Here is a 24699-nt window from a genome sequence, read left to right as displayed (position 1 = left end):
GAGGGGAATACATCCTACATAAACCATCACTTAGAGCAGCAGAGTGTGTTATGCAAAAAAAATAAACAAATGAGTGAAAGAAATCTTGCAGTAGACTTCTGTTAAGAAGGAATGTGCAGCGAATTCTTATTTCCACTCTGAGTCAGCCCCTCAGGGGAGCAGAGCAGGGCTTTCCTGGGTCACTGCTCTCGCTGGGCCATGGCTCCCATACTCAGAATCTGGAAATGCAATCGTTCGAGCTGAGTGAACACAATTCTGTTGGAGCATATGAAACCCCACAGAAAGTGCAGATGGGCCAGCTGGGGACGTGCTTGGGTTAAAGGAGGACTGTTGTCTGTTGGTTTGTTCTTTTAAAGATTTAGGTAAAGTGGAACAGATGAGAAAAATAGAAGCAAATTTCCAGCCAAAGCTCATCAAACTCATATACCATGGATGAATATCTAGAATGCCCTTTTTTTTTTCTGGTAATCTGTAGAAGGTTAAGGTAGGCAACCCAATTAAAACAGAACTTATCTGCATTTCATCCAGGGGTGGGGGAGAACACAAAGAAAGGGAATATTCTTTCATGGTAAAATGGAATGTGCGCTTGTGTTTTTAAAGACCCTATGGTAAGCTCATTTTTAAGAGGCACACCGAAATGGTCTAAGTCTTGGGAGGAAATGTCTAGGGAAGTTTTGCTTCGACTCACTCTCAGATTCATTGCTGAAAGGAACCCAAATAGGTAGGCAGGCAGGTAGTGAGACACTCAGGCTTCAGTGGTGGCCCAGAAGTAGCTCATGCACAAGGCAGGCCTCAGTGGTGACCCAGAAGTAAATGAGACAACTCTGTCATAATATGGATGGGCTGTCAGCAAACACCATCAAGGTGACTCTGCACACCCAGCCTACTGTGTCTGGAGCAGTAGGTTTAGCTGTCTACTTCTTTGGAGCACTCGAGATGGAACTGATTGCTGCATAAAGTTTTCTGGATTTCCAACTCATGGCTTAGATGGTCCCATGCAAGAAAAAAAAAAAAAAAAAAAAAAAAAAAAAAAAAAAAAAAAAAAAAAAAAAGGATGAGAAACTTCCCAATGAGCTTGATAAGTATAAATGGAATGCTCTGTGCTACAGAAGTTCTGAGAGATGCACAATGTTGTGTACGTTCCATGGGCTGCCTGTACTAGTGCTCCAAAGACGTGCTAAAACATCAAGGCTCACAGGCAAACAAGTAGTACTAAGATATTTAAATAAAATCATTGTATCTTGTAATCTATATAAAACTGTATAATATAAAGAGTTACAGATTTAACCCCACTTCCACAGGGAGAAATGGAAAGTCATTTCTTAAGGGCCAAGAAAAGTATACAACGTTTTGATTAGCTGTCACCTACTCTGTCACCAAGGAAAGGAAAGTGTCAGTCTGAAGGGCAGGAAGCAGCAGTGAATATGCAGCCTTCAGCTGGAGAGAGGTAGGAATCATTACTAAAGAGAAGCTTCCAGAGAAAAGAGAAATGCTCTCACCAAAGCCAGATAACTACAAGTATTAAAGTCAGATTTTTTTTTAATTTCTTGGGTAAAGGTTACCCAGATCCAATTATATTTTTGCTGTCAATTTCTATCAAAATTCTTATTTTCATATAAATAAATTGAAATTTTCTTAATAGGAAATTAAGAGCTATCAGGCTGTCTTAAACGATAATAATAGTGCATAGTTTCTCAAAATAATTTATAATCATAGTAATAGAATATCCCCTGACTTTCTTCTCATAACTCAGGAGATGTTTTTTCCTCTTCATAATTGTACTAAAACTATTCTGTTTTAGTGGTTCCCAATCTTTCTAATGCTGTAGCCCTTTAATATAGTTCCTCATGTTGTATTGACTCCATCCACAACATTATTTTTGTTGCTACTTTATAACTCTAAGTTCACTACTGTTATGAATCATAATGTAAATATCTGATATGCAGGATGATCTTAGGTGACCTTTATGAAAAAGATCATTCAACCCCTCAAAGGGATCATGTCTCAACCTACAGGTTGAGAACAACTGCTGTATACCCTTGCTCTGTTCTTATGAGTTGAGAGCAGGCAAATATAATTGTTATTGTTTTGTGCATGTTTGCAAACCCTGAGAACATTATCGAGAGACAGCATGTGTTACTACCCCATGTATCTCAAACCCAGCTAGGAATTATCCCAATCTGCACAGAGTTACCTTCAAGTTAAAACTTTACAATTGTGTGGATGAGTTCTAAACACAGAAGGCAAGAATAATCTTGGGGGAAGTGGCTGAGACAGGGGAGTGATTGAGGAGGGAAAGGGCTTGGTTGCTACTTGCCTAGTTTCTGAGCTGTGGTATCCCGCAGGCTGGTGCACAATCTCTTGTCTGCAAATGTGGGGATAGATGGATTTCAAAACACTGAGTGTTTTAGTCTTGAGGAAAGTAACCCATTTCAAATGTGTTCTATACACTGTCACTCTGTGATATCCTTAGGTTCAAAACAACGCTATAGAACCAGCAGCTCAGAACCAAGCACATGGACTTGCCCACGGTTTTATCTATGAACATCACACTAAATGAGAAAGAGACTAAAAAATGGGCTCTTATCAGTGCATATTAGGTTAATGCCTCCAAATAGACTCTGGAAAGGCTTTGGGACAGATACATAGATAGATGATAGATAAATAGATAGACAAACCGATTGATTGATAGAAAATAGATAGATGATAGTGTATGTATACATATACATACATGTATATATATATATATATATATATATATATATATATATATATATATATATATATATATATATATATAGTGTAGGTGTGTGTGCTGAGAAGGAGAGAGGGGAGAGGGAGAAAGAGAAAAGAAGAGAGGGAGGGAGGGGGAGATAGAGTGAGAGAGAGAGAGAGAGAGTACTTGTAGCTTGCAGTTCAGTTGTTCTGTTTAAGACACTACCTCTTTTACTTGTTCAGAGGAAAATTCCATCCTGATTTATTGATGGCAACTCCTCTGCAGTGGATTCTTCACCTTCTGCCACCTTTTGGCCTTTTACAGCAAATATTGAACAAAAGACATCGGATACAAACAGGAGGCCACCACGTACCAGTGGGTCTTATAAGATGTGGCCTTGCTATCCAAATAGACATACCCTTGTTAGGAATACGCCCAAATCGTTTTATAATTACTGGTAGCTTTTGGTGAATCATTGAGAATATATGAGTATTTGAGTGATAATTTTAAGTACTCTTTTTCCTTGTAATAAGCATTTGCCTAAATTATATGTATCACCTGTCTCAACACCCTAGGTAATCTAATGTAAACAATACTGTTGTTCCCTAAAGAACAGAAATGGGTAGGCTATCTCAGTCCTCTAGCTCTCTGCTTTCTCTTTTCTTCACCCTCTCTACCCACTGAGCCCTCTCACCCAATTCCAAGTGAAGTAATATTAAAATATGAATAGTAAGAAGACAGTTCATTTGTTAGCATACATGACAACTATTGTCAAAGTGAAATAACATCACCATTTTGGCTCACCACTCACTTTGCTCTTGAACTAGCAGAGCTATTTCCTTGGTTCCCATCTCTATACAATGAAGGAAAGAGAGAACTAAATAGTATTCAGTTGAAAGACTAAGGGTTGTGTCTTACCAGTGCACCCAACAGAAATATGTAAGCCATGTAAACCACATTTATCATTTCAATGTTGAAATTAAAAAGAAAGAGGTGATATTATTTTAAGAATGTATTTTATTTGAGCCAATATATACAAAACATTAACACTACTAATTAATACACAAATAATAAAAATAATGATACATTTTACATTCATTTATGTTTTCAAACAAAGTCTTCAGAATACTGTAGGTAGGTATATTTCAAGGTTTGTGACTCATGTAGGTATTGGCTGTCATGTTGGATAGCCCAGGAAATGTAGACCCTTAGAAAGCAGAGTATGACCCAATTTCTCAAGGGTTTGTTATCTTCTGGATAAAGAGTGGTCCTTCTTTGTCACTTTTTTATTGACTCTGCTATTTATTGTGTTTATCATAAAAATAACAAAGACCATCATCTGGTGAGGATTAAGTTTCTTTTGCCACACCCAGTCATAGAAGCGTACTGAATCCATGTTGAGAACAGCAATGTCCCTTAGCTACTAGAAGTTAAAACATGAATCTAAAATTGAGGAAACAAGACAATCAGAAAAATGTACCCCATCTTCCTATAAAGAACTTTGCAGAATCTCAGATATTCTGTTGATGTTAAACCCGAAATTATGCTGTAGAGATTTAAACTGATGTAAGAAAAGAGCAGTGTATACATACAGGTGATAATAAGTAAATATTAAAATGGCTCTAAAATGCAGTTCAAGCTGGTTTAGGAATCTAGATTCCTTTTCCATTAGAACTAGAGACTTAAGAGTTTGGTTTTTTGTTTTGTTTTTTATAGTAGTGTTTATTTAAGAAACCAACTTCATGTAGACTCTTCACTAATAGACAATGACAATAATATCAAGATGTTTATACTAATAATAGCATTTCAGATGTACACTGACACCACCGATTTGTTTACTATTGAACAGTGGTTATGTGATATCACTCTATTTTACTCCAAGTTTAAGAAATTGAGACAAACGAAGTATAGCAGTTTGCCCAAGATCACATAGTTAGGAGACAATGGATCAGAATTCATATCAGTGTTTAATCATAAAGTAAATTAATCATAAAATCGTTGTCATTTGACAAAAATATAGGTGTGTATATCAAATATGTATATATTTGTATATATGTACATGTGGGTATACATGTATATAGATGTATATACACATACATATATATGTATACCTGTATATGCACATATTTGATACACACATGTATATCTACACATATGTATATATACTATAGGTTTATAATCTACATAGGCAGATAGATATAGATATAGAACATCCATGGAACATGTGGTATTTTTCTGAGTCCAATTTATTTTGCATAACAAAATGACCTCCAGAGCCAGCCACATTCCTGGAGATATCATTGTTGCATTGTCCTTTACAGATAAATATAGTTCAATTGTGTGTATTTTAGTTCTCGAAGAGCCTCTCCAAGTGTCAGTTTGATAAGGCTATTACTGCAAAATAAAAGCTTATGTTGTCAATCACTGAACTTAAGAGTCTATTTCTCATTGAACTGTGTCTAGATGCAGAACCTTTGTTCATCTGGAGTCCATATGGAGTTCATCTGGTGTTCATATGAACACCATTGTTTGGCTTTGCATGCTAAATCCCCTTTTTTATCCTATTTTCATACCACATCACCCATGCTGATCATTCTCTTTCTCTCTCTCTCTCCCTCTCTCCCCCTCCCTGCTCTTCTTGAGTAGCATAGAATGCAGCTGGGTTCTCAAGGATAAGGGAATTAGAACTGAGTTCAGAGCCTTGAGAATGAGGACAAGATTGCAGAAGACCTACTCAAAACTACTAGGAGATACTCTAGCACTTACTCTGTCTCTGTATCATGAATAATTTTATTATAGTATATACAGAAAAGCTTAATGATGACCCCTTGAAGCCTATATTAGTCAGGGTTCTCTAGAGTCACAGAACTTATGGTAGTCTCTATGTAGTAAAGGAATTTATTGATGACTTACAGTCTGTAGTCCAACTCCCAACAATGGTCAGCAGCAGCTGTGAATGGAAGTCCAAGGATCTAGCAGTTGCTCAGTCCCACAAGGCAAGCAGGTGAAGCAGAGCAAACCTTCCTTCTTCCAATGTCCTTATATAGGTCTCCAGCAAAAGGTGTGGCCCAGATTAAAAGTGTGTGCCTCCACACCTTTAATCCCAGGTAACCTTGAACTCATAGATCTTCCTAGGTTAATCTTCTGGAATTCATAGCCACTATGCCTCAAGATCTCCACGCCAAGATTCAGATCGGAAATTTGTATCTCTCAGCCTCCAGATTAGGGCCATAGGTGAGCCTTCTAATTCTGGATGGTAGTTCATTTCAGATATAGTCAAATTGACAACCAGGAATAGCCACTACAAAGCCCTTGAATACCTTTTTAATTCTTGGCCTTTTCCTTTCTCCCGTTTTTCCAGAGAAACCAGAACTAAGAGATAGGAATTCAGGCATGCTGCCTATTACAGAAGCTATAAAGTTGGCATCAATACTTCTATTCATCTGCCTCTGTCCTGGGTCAAGACGGGTACAGTGACAGTATGGTTGTGAGTCAAAAGTATGTTAACTTGAGGGCTTGAGGGCGGGAGACCAAAGCAAAGTCTAAGTAAACAAACTAGGAGGTCACTGCTAATGAGCAGAGAACTGGCTTCTCACTAAGATTCTCCTGGTCTGTGAGGAACTTAATAAAATTAGATAGTGCACCAATGACTGGCATGAGGGCAAAGCTACACAACGATGATACGATTAACCCAGCTCACGCAGATTACTTGTGCACACTGTTATAGATTTATGCAAACTAAGGAACTGTGTTAACTCCTTCCTCATCTCAGAACCCAAACCTTTATTTCCCCTCTGGGAAAAGTCAACATGGTCACGATTCATCTACTTTTCCTTATTGGATCATCATGCAGAAATTAAATGAGGTGTCTAGTGAGATTAAGAGATAAACATTCTGTGGAACTAGACGTATGTACATGCTTAGTTTCAACTACATTCTAGCAAATTTGTGTCATTCTGAGTTTATTTAATTTGAAATTGTGGAAGTTGTACATGAATTATGTTAAGGATCCCAGGCCAAGCTATTTTTCATAGTTTTTTGGATGTATAAGCATCGATCTGTTCCATCCAGTCCCTCACATCTGTGTTCTATGACAGTGAAAACAATGGTTTCTTCAGTATCAAACACTCAGCCATTAAACTGGTGGTTTAAACTGGTCCTAAAACAAGTAGTAGTGTTATCCTGGCTAGAGAAGCATTTGACAGCATTATCAGAATGTATTGGAAACCAAAACATTTTAGTTTTCAATAGTCAGGGTTCACACTGCTCTTTCCTTAGGTGGGTGTACACCAGTAGGCACTCTGTGTCTTTACAAGGACATATCTCTGAGAATAAGAAATAGTCCAAAGCTGGTGCTCACCCAATGAGTTGAGCTAGTCTAAGTAGATTGTCTTGCCTCTTCTCCAATTGATAGCTGTAAGAGATTTCATTACAATAGAAGCCAGACTAAGGTGTAAGGTGATATCAAACATTGGCATATGCAAATCATCCTGTAACACGTGTTGAATATTCATTCTACAGTTTATCTGAAAGCTGGTTCCTTGGGTAGTGACTGGCCCTGCTTGTCTTTTAATGTATCACCATCATCAACCCAATATATTCTGAGGCCTTGTTGCCCAAGATTTAGGTCACTTGTCACTTTTTCTTATTCTATTGAAACTGCTCTCCAATATCAAACTGATAATCCTTTAAGCATTTTTAGGGTATGCCACAGCATATCACAGAGACACCTACAATTGCCTGCCTTGACTGCCGGATCAAGCTCAAGCTTCTCAACCTAGCTTTACAGCCAGGCTTTTCTTTCTTCTTCTCTTCCTTTACCACTTCTCTTTCTTCCTTTTTATTGAATTATAATATATAATACAGAAAAATGTAAGCTTCTTGAATGTGAAGTTTATAAATGTGCACTAATATTCACTAATGAAGCAACCAGGTAACACATTCTCAACACATCTAGAGAAATTCTAATTCCCTTCTAGGTACCACCTACCATCCTCGTGGAAACTTACTTCTAACAGAAGAAATTAAGTAAGTCAATCTTAACATATATTAAGATTCTCCTACATGCAAAAGTTGGGAGAAAGCTCTGACTTGGAGGGCATAAGGCTGCCTCAAGACCCTCCAAACCTGATAGTCTGTGACAGCAAAACTCATTCAACCCCATGCAGAGGATGGATCCAAGCACCCTTAGGTATCATTAACATAATCACAATTTACCCAAGAACCTCCTGATGGAAGTATTGGAGTAGCAACTGATGAGAGGAGCAGGGGAAACTGGTGTGGGAACTGGATGATGTGGAACTACCTGCAGCTTCCCCTCCCTCTTAGTTTCCCAAGTTCAACTCCTGAGTCGCCTCCCAGCTTCCTACTCAATGACATTTAACAAAAGGACTCAAAAAAGGTGCCTTCAGCTGTGACACTCTGCCTATGCAGTTCCAAGCTTCCACCCAGGACTTTCTGCCCTCCAAGTAAAATGTCCACAGTAAAGTCAGGGTAACTGGTGCCATCTGTCCCAGGTAGAAAGTACCTGTCCTCCTCACCAGGGACAGACAAGAAACTAATTATTTTTAATGTAGGTTTCTTTTTAACAAAGATTAAATGTATGCAAGTACTTGGCACATTATTAAGTTGGAATTTTACTAAGCTCTTATATTGTAAAGGCAGTTCAAAAATAGTAAATTACTGTTGAAAAGTCAGGGCAGATTACTCATAGTCCCAACCCCTCCAGAGAAACACTGTACTTTAAATTTCATACACTAAGTGTCAAGTGGTCCGCACAAGGGATCCACCGTTTGTAATGTTGCTGGAGTGGTTACACTAGGAAAGCATTTTGTGGACTTTTGGTTTATCTAATCTGTGCAGATGGATGCGTCCTCTACAGAAGCATGGCATCTCCCCTTGCCTTCTTCTAACATGACATATCAGCAACAGGCTCTACCTCTACTCATTCAAGGGAGCCACATAGCTGAGCTAAAATGAACAATGCTGGCATAGCTCAGCCTGGACTGTTACCCCCTCCATCTATTTTAATATTTAGGTAAACAAAGAAACCACCTCACTGCAGACGTAGTTCAAGGGCAGGGTACTACTTGCTTACATAGTATAACCTGGACTCTGGATTCTATCTCTAGCAAAGGTGGTGAGAGCAAAAGGGTCACATCAAGAATCTCTAGGACTAAAGTATAAATGATAATACTTGTCCTGCATATTGTACAGAATGTTTCATTAACTAAGTTATCTGCTTTGGGCACATACCATATACATGAAGTGTTTGATGCTAGAGACTATGGGAAGCAATGGAGCTAGCTTCTCCAGTTGCTTAGGGCACATCTCACATAGCACCCAGAGACAGGTGAATACTCTGCTACAGGTGGACTGACCCATTCAAGAGGACTAAAATCAGGCTTCAGGAAGGCAGGAGGCTCTGGTTCCCCAGATGATATCAGGCATTGGACCTCTCTAAGCTCAGGCCCTCCTTGTCCATTACAGCTCCCTCTCTGGTTCTATTGGTTCTCTCTTCAACTCCTCTTTACTAACACCTTTTTATCAGCTTCTTTCCAAAACGGGAGTCAGCTGTCCATCAACTTAGAGTCTGAGTCCTTGTCCTTAGACTGGACCTTCACCTACATGCCATGGCTTGAACACACACACACACACACACACACACACACACACACACACCTGACATCTCAATCTTTAACTACTTATCTCAAATAATTTTTATTTGTGTCATTAGTTATTCAGTTCATGAGTTGGCACCCAGACCATGCAGCACCTATGACATCTCAGCTGGCAACATCAAATTTTTGGCCCATCCCGTGTCTTTCTAGTTTACGATTTCAACTATCTCTGCTATGAAAGTCCCTCAGCCTCATCCTGGCCTCCACTTCTGTGATCTTCCAAATAGCTCACTATTTATCAATGTTTTTATGAGAGCACCACTTCTCGTTTTCCATTTCTTACTATATCCTACCATTCAGATCATTTTTATAAATATAATGATTCCTTTTAACTACCTTACCTCCATGAATGAATTAAGCCATCTTTTTCTCTCTATACTTGAGCATGCCTTCAGAAAGTTGTGATGTTTTGGTCATTTTGAAGTCCTGACATCAGGCTTCTAATGAGTTCTAAACAGCATGTCAATCACTATTGATCAATTTCCAGTTTTCCTATAGGTCCAGTCTCAACTTCTCTTTCAGATCAGTCTTGACGCATACTTTTACTCTAGGATCCATCCCTCCACATCTTCTCAAGCTAGCACACACTAACTCAGACCTTCTCCAAAGGTCTGTCTGTACAGGTTTACCTATCTTGCTCCTTAGCCAACTTGAAATGTCTTCCCTGACAAAAATCTACATCTCTTCACCATGTACTCTAAGTTGTCAAATTCAATGGTCAGCTGTATGGTTCACGATGGTGGCTGGCTGAGTAACAGTCTCACACAGACCTTTACATCATTCTCTTTGGACAAGCAGTGTGTTACCTTCTGTGGCCCCCTTACAAACAGGTCATTCTAGGCACTTCACATGTGTGGTTCTTCTGCTTCTAGATCCTGGAGGTACTATATTTCAACATCATTAGAGACAAAGCTTCTGCTGCCTTTTACTCTCTGTCACTGTTCCTGTTGATTTCTTGTGGCATTTCAGAACTTCTGTATGTGAGCCAGTTTATTTCTTTAAACACGTTATTATTTTCTGTACTTACTCAACTGATGTTTCTACAAGACCTGAGAATATAACTCTTACTTACCGTAGAAATTTTAATGAGAATGGCCCTCACAGGCTCATATATTTAAATATTTTGTCTCTAGTTGATGAAACTTCTTGGAAGGATGAGTAGGTGTGGCCATGTTGGAGGAGATATGTCACTGGAGGTGGGCTTTGAGGTTTCAGAAGCCCATGTCATTTCCAGTTAGCCCTCTTTCTCTCTCTGCCTCCTATGTGTTGTGAGCTCTCAGCTACAACTTTAGTGCTGTGTTTACCTGTCTGCTGCCATATTCCCCACCATGGTCATTGACTAACTCTCTGATCTAAAAACCCAAAAATGCTTTCTTCTAGAAGTTGCCTTGGTCATGTGTGTCATTCTGAGTTTATTTAATGTCCTATCCCAGCAACTGAAACGTGAGAGAACTACCAACATTGCTTCATCCTTTAGCAAAATTCAGAATACTCGTGAATACTTACCAAAAGTTTGTAACTGAGGCAGGTGAGTGAGGTGAGTGAGGCAGGTGAGTGGCCCTTCCCAAATGTTACTATATGCACAAAGGCAAACATTGAGAGTAGAACATGGGAGCACCTATTCTTATTTTCAGATTTTACAGAAAATGTAAAATATTTTGAACAAAAAAAAAAATCCCAACGTGATTTGGATCCTTTTTGTAAGCAAATATCCCTAGCTACTATACGTGAGATGGATTGAATTAGAAAAAAATTGTAGGCAAAGATGAGGAGGTATAAAACAATTTAATGGATAGGCATAGCTTTTCAGAAGGAAAGGGACACTATAGGTATATGATTGCTCTGTACACAATAATTATATTTTTACTAATACTTAATGGATTGGTAAGACAGTTAAGTCTTATGGTCGCCATATTCAAATGATCATGTTTGAGTGAATGTCCTAGGTTATTTCAGAATATATTTACACTAACAAGCTGCAAAACATTTCTAGTTTGTGGTTTAGGAGGCTAATCAGGCTAAAAGAATCTTTCTACACTAATTGGAAAAAGATTCCCGTATTCATGTGGCTATCTTTAGACTCATATCCTCCCACTCTTTCCAAATCAGATTGCTTTAAACTGGGAGAGCAAGTCCTCTTACTCAGGCCATGTGTGTGCCAGCCCCAGGATTTGGGGCCCCAGGCTCTTCCAACTATCTGGGCTGAAAACAGTGCCTGGAAAGAGTGATTAAAGTCACTATGGCTTTTGAAATCTTCAAAAATAGCCATTATTTTTTTTAAAAGATTTATTTTATTTATTTTATGTGTATGAGTACACTGTAGCTGTACAGATGGCCGTGAGCCATCATGTGTGTGACTGCTGGGAATTGAACTCAGGACCTCTGCCGGCCCACTAGCTCCGGCCCTGCTCGCTCCAGCCCAATTCACTGCAGCTGTCTTCAGACACCAGAAGAGGCCATCAGATGTCATTACGGATGGTTGTGAGCCACCATGTGGTTGCTGGGATCCGAACTCAGGACCTTCGGAAGAGCAGTCAGTGCTCTGACCCGCTGAGCCATCTCGCCAGCCCCAATAGCCATTATTTTTAAAAGATGCACCTCAAAGCAAACAAAAGCTAATTCTACCCAAGGTAATGGGGGCGGGGGGGAGGAGGCCAGAGGGGGGGAGAAAAAAAGCCAGGAACAGCTCTGCTCAGAATGCCAGGAGAGCAATGCCAGGATGAGCAATAGGGAATGGGGGGATAGGGGTTAAAAGGCCTTGAACTGAGCTCATGCCAAGAGGCCTACCTCTCCTAGACTTTTTTAAATGGGCACTTTGTTCAGAAGCTGTTCTATAATCCAGAAATTTTCAGCCAAGTGAACACTGGGCAGGGGTGTCGTGCCTGCACAAAGCCTGTGATGAAAACAGGGTCTGTAGCCGGCTATACTCCTGCACTCCACCACAGCTACCCATTTCCTAGGCTCTGTAAGTTTTCACCTCCTCAATTTTCACCCACTGAGTCATCTTTGGCACAGCAGAACCCAGAGAAACACAGATAATATAGAGGAGAGGGCAAACCAAGCTACTGTGAAAGGTGGCTGAAAAATCCCGTTTCCACTTTAATTCTTAGGACACATGGCATTATATTAATACTTGGGTAATCCAGCATCTAGCATGAAGAGAGGAAGCAAAATAAGAAAATTCACAGATAAATGCCAGCGGACATTCCCAATGTGTTATTATATCACTATAAAAAACGCATTAGGGATATCCCCTTGGCATGTAACCAAAGCCTGTGGAATGAGACTATAGACTGGGAGGCACCGCATAGTGGAGCAGCCTGGGGAAGAGGCCCCTAGCAGGACACTGGGACACTCAGTGCTGTCTTTACTAACTCTCCACTCTTGGCCTGGTAAGACTCACTTGATCTTTTAGACATCTCAGAGTAACATAAGGCCATTTGGTTCAAGAAGGAGGGCCTGTACCCCTTATGACTAGCAAGGACAGGCATGGTGGAGTGGAACAGAGGATCTACCTCTGCCTTGAGCTGCATTATTGATGTCAAGTTCATCCATGGAAGGGAAGAAGCAGTTTCTCCTGCAAAGAAAAGCCTTAGTGGGTGTGGGTTTGCCAAGCTAGGAGAGATGAGAAAACGCTGATAGAGCCACAGCGATATTTACAAGCAGGGACCAGTTGTGAGCTGAACAATGGCCCCTCGGGGCTGCAGCTTTTCCCACTGTGCAGTAAGGAAATGAAAACCCTGGAGCAGTGGAAATGCCAGAAAGTGAAGTTCAGGAAAAGTGCCTACGGTCAAAGATTCTAGAGATTGTATTCCTGTCTTGAAAATTTATGAAGCATAGTTGCATATTAAAGGTTTTGAAAGTTGGGCATGGTGGTACATAGCTGTAATCCAGGAGGCTGAAGCAGAAGAAACATGAGTTCAAGGCCAACTCGAGATCAAAAGCAAGACTGTCTAAAGCAAGCCCAAAGAAATCCTGACATAAAGAATCAGGCTTGACCCCCAGAGCTCCCAGGGACTAAATCACCAACCAAAGAGTACGCATGGAGGGACCCTTGGCTCCAGCTGCATATGTAGCAGAGGATGGCCTAGTCAGTCATCAATGGGAGGGGAGGCCCTTGGTCCTAGGAAAGCTCTATGCCCCAGTGTAGGGGAATGCCAAGGCCAGGAAGCAGAAGAGGGTGGGTTGGTATGCAGGAGGAGGGGAACGGGGAGGGAAAACCGAGAAAGGGAGAACATTTGAAATGTAAATAAAGAAAATATCTAATAAAAAAACCTGATATACAAAAAGAAAAAAAATCAGGCTTGATGTTGTAAGTCGACACCTTCAGAAACTATATCAGCAGAGAATCTCTTTTAAGAGGTGCACTTATTAAATAGATTACATATATGCACATATTTGTATAGAATAATATATACTCAACCGAGTAGTTAAAGTATTGTTTCGGGATATAAGCTGTAAACTCCCTAACAAGGTGTGCCACAAGCCCCACCCCAGGACTGAGCTCTTTTCACTGCCTGCCTCAAGTTTCCTGCTTCCTAATTCTAAACAAAGCCTCTGGGACCCCACTCCTCTCAGCCCCATGTCCCTGTGAGTTTGCGAGCCCCAGCCTGCCCTGCAAATCATAGGCCTCAAGTTCTCTTTGTATAGATGCCTCACCTCAGCAAGGCATAAATGATCTCTCTCCTCCTCCCTAACCACCTAATTACTATTTATTCTTTAAGCCTTGAGCTAGTCAGAATCTCTTCAGAGAATGCATTTGTGTGTGACGTTTTGTAACTTTAAGTGAAGTCGATTATTAAGAGAAATAAGGCACCTAGACAGAGTGGTATCTATTTTATAAATTGTTTTCTTATAGATTAATGCTTGCTGTAATTCTACAAAACAGATAATGTTATAGTCACAATTTGTAGATGGAAAGGTATGGGCCTGAAATTCTAAGTGTCTTATTTAAGATTTCACAGTCATAAAACAACAAAAACATGCAGCTGGTGTATAACTCATTAGAAACAAAAAACTTCGAACATCCCAGGAACTGTTTTTAAACCAAGTAAGCCTGCTGCCTTCCCCTCCATATCTCCCCAACACTATCCTTGCTGGCCCGAGGATGGGCCTCCATGACCAGAGACCAGGATGTGTGCCACTGAGTACATTTGTTCCTCACTGTTTTCTGCTCGTTAGATTTGTTTGTTTGTTTGTTTAAGATTTCTATTTCTACCTTAAATGTAAAACAGACAGAAAGCAACTGCAGCCATGTAAGGCCAAACATTTTTTTTTTTTTTTACATGCAGACCTTTGTGATAAAAAGGAGCTTGAAGGAATAAAACTAAACCCTCCCTTCCTTCCTTTCTTCCTTTCTTTTGTGGTTTAAAATCACTGGCTGTATTTTAAACGTTAAGGGGGTGGGGAGCTAAAGGAAAGCCTGCCAGGCCTGCCCAGCTGTTATTGTAAAGTCTGAGACTTATAGACCAGCACTGCTGAGTTTAGCTGCCCACCTTCCTGACTCGTTGAGTGAACCTAGGGTAGTAGACTGTTACGGCTTCTACCTGGCATGTGTGCCCCATTCTCTCACAACTACCATCTCATCACAGGAGAAGCTGAACGTGGACAGTCAACCAGGTGCGTCAGACTCAAGGCCCCGAAGCCACACGGGATCCAGGGTAGCTATGCGTGTGATGGACAATGACACTGTAGGTTTCCTTAATATATTATTCACAGTTCTCAGGTAGCGACTTTGTAGATGACAACTTATCATGATATACAAAGGTTAAATGCACCTGGATACAGAAATAGCCTTGGAAAATCACTTGCACCAAAGTAATAAAGGTATCGGGATTTTCTCTTCCATCCTTTCCATTACTGTAACACAGACTGTTGTGTTTCATAAAATACAGTATGATGTGGCTGGAGGCGGTACCTTAGTAGACCCATGCTGAGGCATCCCCTGAGGTATCAGCCACAAGACAGGCCTAGTATAAAAGGAAGTTTATGTGGGACCTGGGAAGGAGGTCTGGAGAAGAGGCAGAGAAAGGAAGGAGACAGGGAAGGTAGAAAGAGAGAAAGAGGGGGAGAGGTCACCCAGGGATATGTGGGAAGAGAGAGAATAGATGGAGAAGGAGAGAGAGAGAGAAAAAGAGAGGGGGGGACAAATATTCCTCATATGCCTGGCTCATACCTGACCATTGCTAAGTAACTGTTGCTAGGAGCCTAGAGGAAATGTTAACACATATTTGAAATACAATCAGTTTATGAAGAGAGAAGGGTTACTTTGGTTAATAGTTGTGGAGGCTTCCGTCCACAATTGATTGGCCCTTTTGCTTTGGACAGCATGGCAGCAGAGCAGAAAAGAACTGTTCACATCCTGGCTAGCACATGACGGGAAAAGGAATAGTCAGGACCCCTCTCTCCCTCCCTCTGATAACCAGAAGACTTCCCACTAGGCCCCACCTCTTACAGAGCTCACACCTCTTACCATCTGGGCACTGAGCCTTAAGGACTTCTGGGGATCAGTCCGGATCTAAATAACACCACAGAGGAATTACTATGTTAAAAGAGAATCCGCAACTGAACCTAAAGCAATACTTACTCTAAAGAAATGAAGTCACGGGGATAGAACTTTTAATTGGGTGACGTCTTAATGAGCTATGGAACCTAAGGCCCAGGAAGCCCTCTCGGCATTTTTAACATTTCATCCTATGGAAGAGTCTATTATTCTCCGGTTTCTAAATCCATTTTGACCCTAGGGAAGATAAAACGATCCTAAGGAGGCAAGTCCAATGTATATATGTGCTAAATAGACCAAAGAGCCATTTCCTATCATTTAAACGGCTGAATAAACCCAGTAGAAATCACTTTGAAGTCAAACAGGCCTACTGTCAAGTACTGCTGTTTGTCCTCTGTCCCCTACTCTTTCTTAAGCCGCCATGGTCTTTTAAGATAAATAGGCCTTTCTTCTATTTCCAGGGTCCCACTAAAAGGCTGAGTATGTGTGATAAGCACATATGCTCATAGCCTGTCTGTAGCCCATTAAAGCTGTCAAAACTACTGGAGGTGCCAGGCAGAGGTAAATGGGAGCCTCACGCCTGTATCTGTCTGCATGTGCTGCTTAGCCTGACTCACTCCGCCGTGCTGGAGTGTGCCATACAACACTCCTCAGCAACAAAGATGCTCGGTGTTCCACAAAAAGGCAGATGGCGACAGAGGGTGGTGTAGACATCTGGCTTCAGCCTTCCCTGTTTTCTCTGCTGCTGGGTCAAGTTAGCTTCATAACTCTCTCTCTTTCTTAAACATGGGGATGCCATGTAAAGTGTAGTCACCCAATCGACATCTTCATTAACTGTATAAGCATGAGGACCCGAGTTCTGATCCCAGCCCTCATATAAATCTGAGTATGATGATGTTTGTTTATAATCCTAGTGCTGAGAGGCAGAGATAAGAATGCAACTTTAATTGTTTCAAATCCTATTTTTAATGGTGGTTCTTAAATGCTTTAACCTCCCTTGTAGACCACCACCTACCAGAGGGAGCAGGGAAAAAAGGATACAGGGAAAGTAGACCTGTTTAGAAAGGAGCAACTATCTGTGCTGTCTGGAAACAGGCAGTTCAGGTCACAGGTTAGCAGGCAGCTGCAGCTTGATCCACTCACAAACATTTCATGGATATACCAGTAGTCCAGTTTGGTAGAGTCGGGTTAGCAACAGCGGTGACAGGACCTAGCAGAGACAGCCAGACCTCAGCCTTGGCTTGAGTCAGCAGGAGGGACTAACAACCCAGGAGAACTTCTGAGCTGTGCCTCTCTCAGGAAAGTGAAGATCAGCAAAGAAGTGAGACCCACAAGCACTGCAGAGCTAGCTGTACCAGCAAGCCAAGCTCTGTCTCCATTCCACCAAGCCCTATTTATACCCTCCAAGCGTCACATGCCCTTCATGTCCCTTGCCTCAGGACACACATCCAATAAGCTCAAGTCCAAGGAGTCCTGACAAATGCAGCTCAACTATGAAATGTCAGGCAGACCAATACATGTGTGTTGATAGCAAAGAATCTTTTATCACCTGTCCTTTCACGGGTTTGCTTTAGCAGAACATCCTCTCTCCTGTTTTTGCTTCAGTGAAACATTCTTTCATGAGTCTGCCGTAATCTTTCATCTGTGTCCACTTTAGGAAAAAACACTTCTTCATATGTTTGCCCCAGCAAAACACCATCCAACACAACTGACTTTCCAAAGAACCCTTAAAGTTTCCACTTCACAAGAGAGTCCCTGGAGTTTATTGGTTAGACAGCCTTGTCGATCAGCAAGCTCTGGGTTCAATGAGGCATCTTCCTTTCTCAAAAAATAGGGTGAAGAGTGAAGAACCCCAACTCTTCCCTTTGATTCCACAAGCAAAAACACTCACAAACATAAAGCCCATGTCACTTATCTTTAAGCACTACTTTATTGTACATGTTTGTATCTCATACACCAGTTTCTACTCATGTTGCTGAATACGTCACGATTTGATAGTGTTTCCCTGCATTTTGTTATCTGCAATATATGTAAAAATTACCAAGCTGCAGCTCTAATCTGAGCTTATAACTGAGCCAAGTATTTTACTTAGGAGAGACATTTGCAATGTTGAAACTCTTTTGAATGGCTTGTAAGTATAACTTCGAGTAAGAGAAAGGGAAACGTTGACAGCTTTAGCTTTTTTTTTTCCCCTGCTTCTCTTCCTGCTTTCCATCTTCCTTGTATCCATTACAGCAAAGCTGGCCACAGAGTGAACATGGCTGACCGAAAGTACTAGGAAAGAGGGGACTAATGAGAGGCACGTAGGTGTTAGGCTATTGCCAAGGTTCAGGAGGCTGTATCATTTACTTAGAGAGGATGGAAGAAGGGAGAGAGCAGAGGGATGGCTGACCTGCAGAGGCCTGAGAATCTGTCCTGTCTGGGATAGAATCACTATGTAGAGAAACCATGGAAGAAACACACAAGAAAGCAGGGAAGGTTCAGGCCAATTTGAGGGATGGTGGTCTTTCTCCTGAGGACACTGATGCCCACAGAGAGTAAGCACGATCCAGTTTGAGTCTCCTTCAGATGACTTAAAAGTAAATATAGAACTGAAGGGATAGGCTTCTGTGAGCAATGCAGGATGGGAGAGTGACAAGGGGAGACAAGCATGGTTCTGACAAGCAGTCCAGTGAAAGCAGAGATTTCAGAGCCCAGACAAGAGAGGCTGCAGTGCTGGCTTTGCCACTTATTAAGAATCTCAGCCTTTTTTTTTTTCATCTATGGACCTCGAATGCTTTAATCCTATACTCTAATGTGGAGTGAATCGGATAACCAGTGAGAATTACTTGTCCAGGGTGAGCGCACATAATAAATTACAGTCATAACTAAGTTGAACAGAAAGGTGCCCTTGTTTCTCCAAAGAACTCATAAGTTGTGCTTTTTAAAGCAGTTCCTATCTGTCTGACAGAGTTCTGTGACAGCTGTTTCCAGGAAACTCGCAGCTATGTGAAATGAGTCACGGGGGACAACCTGGAGCTATTAGAAGGCACAAGAAGGACGTAGAGTCTGGGTGACATGGAGCACAGCCTCGCTGGTCCTTCATCCTCACTCTCAGCCCTACAGCACAGCCTCTCTCTCTCTTTTTCTTTCTCTCTCTCTCTCTCTCTCTCTCTCTCTCTCTCTCTCTCTCTCTCTCTTTCTCTCTCTCTCTCTAGAAAAGGGCTGCTCACCTCTGCTTAGCAGAGGACTTCTGTGGCAAAAACCCATTATCCCATCATGTAAAGAACTCTGGAAGACATGGGGGTGAAGCCTGGACATCTGCACGCAGGACAGAGCATTGAATCTCCTTTTGGCCCAGGGTTCCTGTCGGTCTCAGCATTTTCCCACTTACTTCAAATGTGATTACCCTGTGTGATCAGATGCCAGGGTGGGCCCATATCAACCTAAAATACAAAGATTCACTAAGAAGATGCCAATGTGTACATGGGGTGGGGGTGGGAGGGAAGGAAATAGAAACAGGATGGAGATGAAAGACTTCCTAATTACAATATTTTCCAAGAGTTGCCATCTGGTTCCTCCATAAATGATCATAGCAAGGGGGGCACCAGACACAGTGCCATCTATGATGACATGAGTTGGACTTGCCTTTTGAGAAGAGGCAAAAAAAAAAAAAAAAAAAAAAAAAAAAAAAAAAAAAAAAAAAAAAAAAAGGAAAGTCACTCCAGCCAATATGGAAAGACTATGTGTGAGGTTGAGGAGTCACAGAACATGATGTGCCCTGACACTTAAGAAGGGATGTGTGAAATTTTTGCTTTTCTAAAAGGTTCTCTCCAAATCTCATATTTCTATCCATGGCAAATAAAGTAGCTCCTAGATGCGCTAACATGAAGCCGATCAGTATGGAAGGAGCAGCTGTTAGAGCCTAATAGACCCTTGCCTGCATCATCTGCACCTGCTTAATTTCTGCCCCACTTTGGGAGAGCAGCTTTACCTTCTGCAGACTGCAGTGCCAGTAACCCTGTGACACAGAATGGAGTACATGCCACCTTCTGGGGGACAGAGGTGATAGAAATAGGAAGCAGGTCATTGAGAGGCAGTTGTGCCATGAGTGGGAGAAAGGAGAGAGAGAGAGAGAGAGAGAGAGAGAGAGAGAGAGAGAGAGAGAGAGAGGAGCACCAGCCCTTACCCTCTCTAGCACATGAGACTGAAGTGAAAAGTCATCTTTCAAGAACATGGCAGCACTCTGATCTTGAACTTCTCCATCCCTGAAACTAACTTTTTGTTATTTATAAGTAACCGGAGAAACCAAGACAGACAGAAGCTACAGTCACCATCATTATCAAGTTGCATCACTTTCACATCAAAGTCACTGGAAGGAGCTGACAGTGCCTAATAATGGAGAAAGAAGCTATAGTCCTGAAGGAATGTGGATGCTGGTAGATGGATATGAGCGTGGGCGCTGGTAGACAGGGTGTGAGTGTGGGCCCAGTAGATAGGGTGTGAGCATGGACACTGGTAGACGGGGTGTGAGGGTTGGCGCTGGTAGATGAGGTGTGAGGGTGGATACTGGTAGACAGGGTATGAGTGTGGGCACTGGTAGAAGGGGTATGAGGATGGATACTGGTAGACAGGGTGTGAGCATGGGCGCCGGTAGATGGGGTGTGAGTGTGGACGCCGGTAGACAGGGTATCCTGGAGTATTCTGAAGACTTCTTGGTAAGGTGAGTAGGGACGCTCAGTGCTTATTCTTGTATTTCTGACTTTCTGAGTTGTATCTTTTATTCTGTTTCCACATCCTATGCCCTTGTCTGTTCCTTTACCTCTTCACAGTCCTTTACCCAGCTCCAGCTCTGTGTTCTCTCTCCAATCACTTTCCAAATATAATTCTTTTATCCTTAATGATGGGGAGTTTTCAAGATACTAGCTTTCCAGATACTACCACATTTTGATTCTGTCAAGTTATAAACGCCCAGCAAAGCAGACTCAAATTGGACTCAGGAACTCCAGGGGCCTCCACTAGAACTGCTAAGAACACCAACAGGGGACACTACCCTCTGAGAAAATTGATATGAACTCGGTGGCCCCTTATTCTCTTATTCCCAGTGGCCATTTTGCCCACCTCATAAAGTTATCATGGATTGAAATAAGGGAATAGTGTACTTCGATACTCATAGCCTCCCTCTCCATCAGAGTTAAGATTCTAGAACCTTTACTAATTGTCTAGAACAGCGGGAAAGGAACCGTCACCATTAGCGAGACAGAGTGGCATTTAAGTTTTATGACATTTCTACCTACATTGTGTAAATCTTGAAATGGTGGCAGGAAAATAGGAAGCTGACTTAGAATCCTTTCAAAGCAATAAAACCACAGTACTTCATAGAAACCACAAAGAGTTCTTTCATTTAGGAGTATAAATAATATTATTATTTATTATAGGTGATGAACACCTGTAGCCTCAGCACTTGAGAGGTAGAAGCAGGAAGATGGAGAGTTTAAGGTCATCCTAGTTCAAGGCCAACCTAGACCATCTGACATCTTGTCTTAAAAATAACCCTCATGTATACATAGAGTTGTGTGTGTGTGTGTGTGTGTGTGTGTGTGTGTGTGTGCTCGGACACCTGTGTCTATGTATTACAACACATCACAACTTAAAGACTATATTTACATATATATGCATACTTACATATGTCAGTTTTGTACTTACAAATTATTCTTACACAGATTATCCCATCTGACCTGTAAGAGTTCTGTTAAGTGGGAAAGATAGACATGTATTTTGTTGTTTTATAAATGAGTTTGATGAGGTTCAAAGTGAGTCACACTTAATAGATGTTTACTCCAAAACTCAAGCTTATGTCTCCTAACCCCAAATTCACTGCTGACTCTCACCAGTAATTATTCTAGTTCTCGAAGTCTTTCTTGTCAGACAGGAAGCATAAAAATATGTAAATGGCCACCTAATATAGGTAAAAACAATACATATGTGCACATGTATATAGGATATATCCACATATATTACATTTTAATTATTTTGCTGCATGAACAAATTTCTTCAGAGCTTCACATGTGTAGGTACATTCCAAGAGTAGCAGCTAATAGTTACTGAGAATTGGTTGTGTGCCTTGTACTATTTATTTAATCCCTACATCAGTAGCAAACTTGCAAACTAGGTATGGTTAGCTAGTCTTAGAGACAATTAGAAGTTTTCTTTAAGTGGAAGGAAGACAAATATTTGTCACCAAAGTTTATCTTTTCAATCAAAATGCTATTTATATCCAGTAATAACCATGATTTCTCTGTGTCTTACCCACTATGTCTTACCCAGGGCCAGCACTCCTTTAGTAGCCCCACTCCCACCCCTATATTTAATTATTTCTTATGAAGGTTTCCTACATATGCCTTCCAAGCCAGCCCTCCCTTCAGCTCCAACCATCATCTTTCTCTTCATTTCCATATTCCAGCTCATACAACTTAGGATAGAAATATTTGTCACTGCTGCAATAAGTTCACAAATTAAAAGGACCCACTGCCACCACTACCTGGGTTTCCTCTAGAAGCTTCTTTGTGATCCAAATCCACAGGGCTGTGGAGTGGGCAATACACAGACTCTAACTGCCTCTCAGAGGTCCCTCCTCTCAGTCATTTCAGCAACATTTGAATGGGGGGGGGAGGGGCAGTGGCAATACATTCAAACTATAATATTGAGTACTGTGGCCATGAAACCTACCTCCATGGGTCTCTTGAAGTTACTGTAGTCTTTAAGAAGAGTTCCATGGGGGCTGGCGAGATGGTTCAGTGGGTAAGAGCTCCGAAGGTCCTGAGTTCGGATCCCAGCAACCACATGATGGTCCACAACCACCCGTAACTCTTCTGGTGCACCTGAAGACAGCTACAAAGCAAGTGGGGCCAGAGCGAGCAGGGCCATCCTGAGTTCAATTCCCAGCAGCCACATGATGGCTCACGGCCATCTGTACAGCTACAGTGCACTCATACACATTAAAGAAAGAAAGAAAGAAAGAAAGAAAGAAAGAAAGAAAGAAAGAAAGAAAGAAGAGCTCCATGAAGTATCCCACTTGTTCAAAACTGTGTCTCACATATACCGACAAAGGAGACTGAAAGTCCACCTCAATGTTTACTAAAAGTTTCATTTATAAACCACATAGTGTCTTTCAGATCAGACTCCAAATCACAGGAATAGTCAAAATAATTTAGGATTAATCAATAGAAAGAACAGTTAAAGGTAAAGAAGGGACTCCATTGGGACATAAGTGTGGAAGGCTGTCTTGATTGCCACACACACACACACACACACACACACACACACCCATCTGTCACTTGTACACTGTTCTCCACCAATGTTTGCTTTTGGGACTCTGAGCAGAGTCCAGTTCTCCAGCAAACAGGATTCTCTGGCCCCTAACCCACTGAAGTCCCAGTCCCCCCTGCGTGCTAAAGGTGTGTTGTTTCCTTCCACAGACTGATGGTGAAACCATGGGGCTGAGTCACGTCTGCCTGCTGAGACACTGAGGTCTGAAACCCTGGCGAGGACCGGCTCTGTTCCCTTGGAGGAAATGGCCGAGCAGCCTCAGCCACAGCAGATGAAAACTTCCTTCCTTTTCATCCAGCTGCAGCCCCCACCAACCCGAGCTACCCAAACTCTCCCCGCCCCTTCTCCAGCAACCGCAGTCTCAACAGCAGCCCCAGGGGGCCTGGAGGAGGGACACTTTTTCCCAAGTCCCAGAACAAGCTTCTTCTCAGCTCCCTGGAACCTCAAATGTACGCAGGGCTTTGCTACTTCTCCTTCGAGCCTGCTGCCGGCGGAAGGCCCTGGAACACAGAGACCAGCTGCTTTCTATTGCTATTCACCGAAGGAAAAGAAGGAAGAAACAGAGAAATCCCAGAATCTGCATGTAAGGAGGAGTGGAGTTGGTGGATCCCCATATAGTGGGCGTTGCCTGGCCCCTGCTTCTAGGAAACTTGGCCTACCACAACAACTGCCATGTAGGCTTGCTAGCCCAGATCCTACACTGAATGATGGAAACAGCAGTCCTTCCATAGGCTGGAAGCACTGGCCAGTCATTTCTGCCCACGAGGACCTGTGGGATATGGACCCAGAAGCCAGGAATGTCATCGAATTCTCAGTTCCACAAAGCACCCTGTCCTATGCAGCTGACAGGGGCAAAAGAGCACTCCAGAGGACAGGGACTGTAAACCAAGAGGTACTCCCAAAAAACTGTGAAGAAATAGGTACCGCCGTGCTGGCAACAAGGGCACAGCTCTTCAGATATTGCCCTACCGTTCAGATCAGCCAGAGCTGCCTGGCCCCACCTGCTGCTGTGGCTCTCAAGGTAAGAACCTGGAAGTCTCTGGACTTTGGCTAATACACAGCAAAGGGGATGGAGACAGGGCACAGAACGGAAGTTCTGACTCTGCGCCACTCTTGTAGGTCACCTGTGCCTTGGGAGCAGAGGTGCCTAGCTGCTGCAGTATTCTTTTGGTTCTTTCCCCGCACTCTGCTACCTTCCCAGCCAATTGATAACATCCTGTGCTAAAGGAGACAATGGGTATCAGCTTCTCAAGATGTCTGCCTAGGAAAGTCGAGTCAGGGGGAGGGGCATACTTTCTAAGAGAAGACCTGAAGGAACCCCAGGGAGGTACACAGACACGCGCTGGTGGTGGGAAAGTAGCCAGACATTATACTAGCTGTTTTCTCGCATCAGTTAATTCTCATAACCATTCTGAGAAATTAAGGTTGGTATTTCTAGTTTCAGATATGAGAATTAAGATGTGGCTAAGCTGAAATCCTCTCCCTCCTTTCAA

General features: G+C 42.0%; 1 protein-coding gene across 2 annotated transcripts in view; it reads left to right on the top strand.

The window, feature by feature from the left end:
• The window catches only part of Psd3 (pleckstrin and Sec7 domain containing 3), a 534828-nt gene that overhangs the window by 70915 nt on the left and 439214 nt on the right, over positions 1-24699 (top strand). For both annotated transcript variants that reach the window (XM_031339986.1, XM_031339985.1), the window contains exon 3: positions 23356-24227. In XM_031339986.1, the coding sequence (XP_031195846.1) occupies positions 23451-24227 (777 nt within the window). In that variant the 5' untranslated portion in view covers positions 23356-23450. The remainder of the gene's footprint in view (positions 1-23355; positions 24228-24699) is intronic.

This window comes from Mastomys coucha, unplaced genomic scaffold (assembly GCF_008632895.1).
Source record: "Mastomys coucha isolate ucsf_1 unplaced genomic scaffold, UCSF_Mcou_1 pScaffold22, whole genome shotgun sequence".
Classification (NCBI taxonomy): domain Eukaryota; kingdom Metazoa; phylum Chordata; class Mammalia; order Rodentia; family Muridae; genus Mastomys; species Mastomys coucha.
Note: the sequence above shows the minus strand (reverse complement) of the source record. Positions and strands in the feature narration are given on the sequence as shown.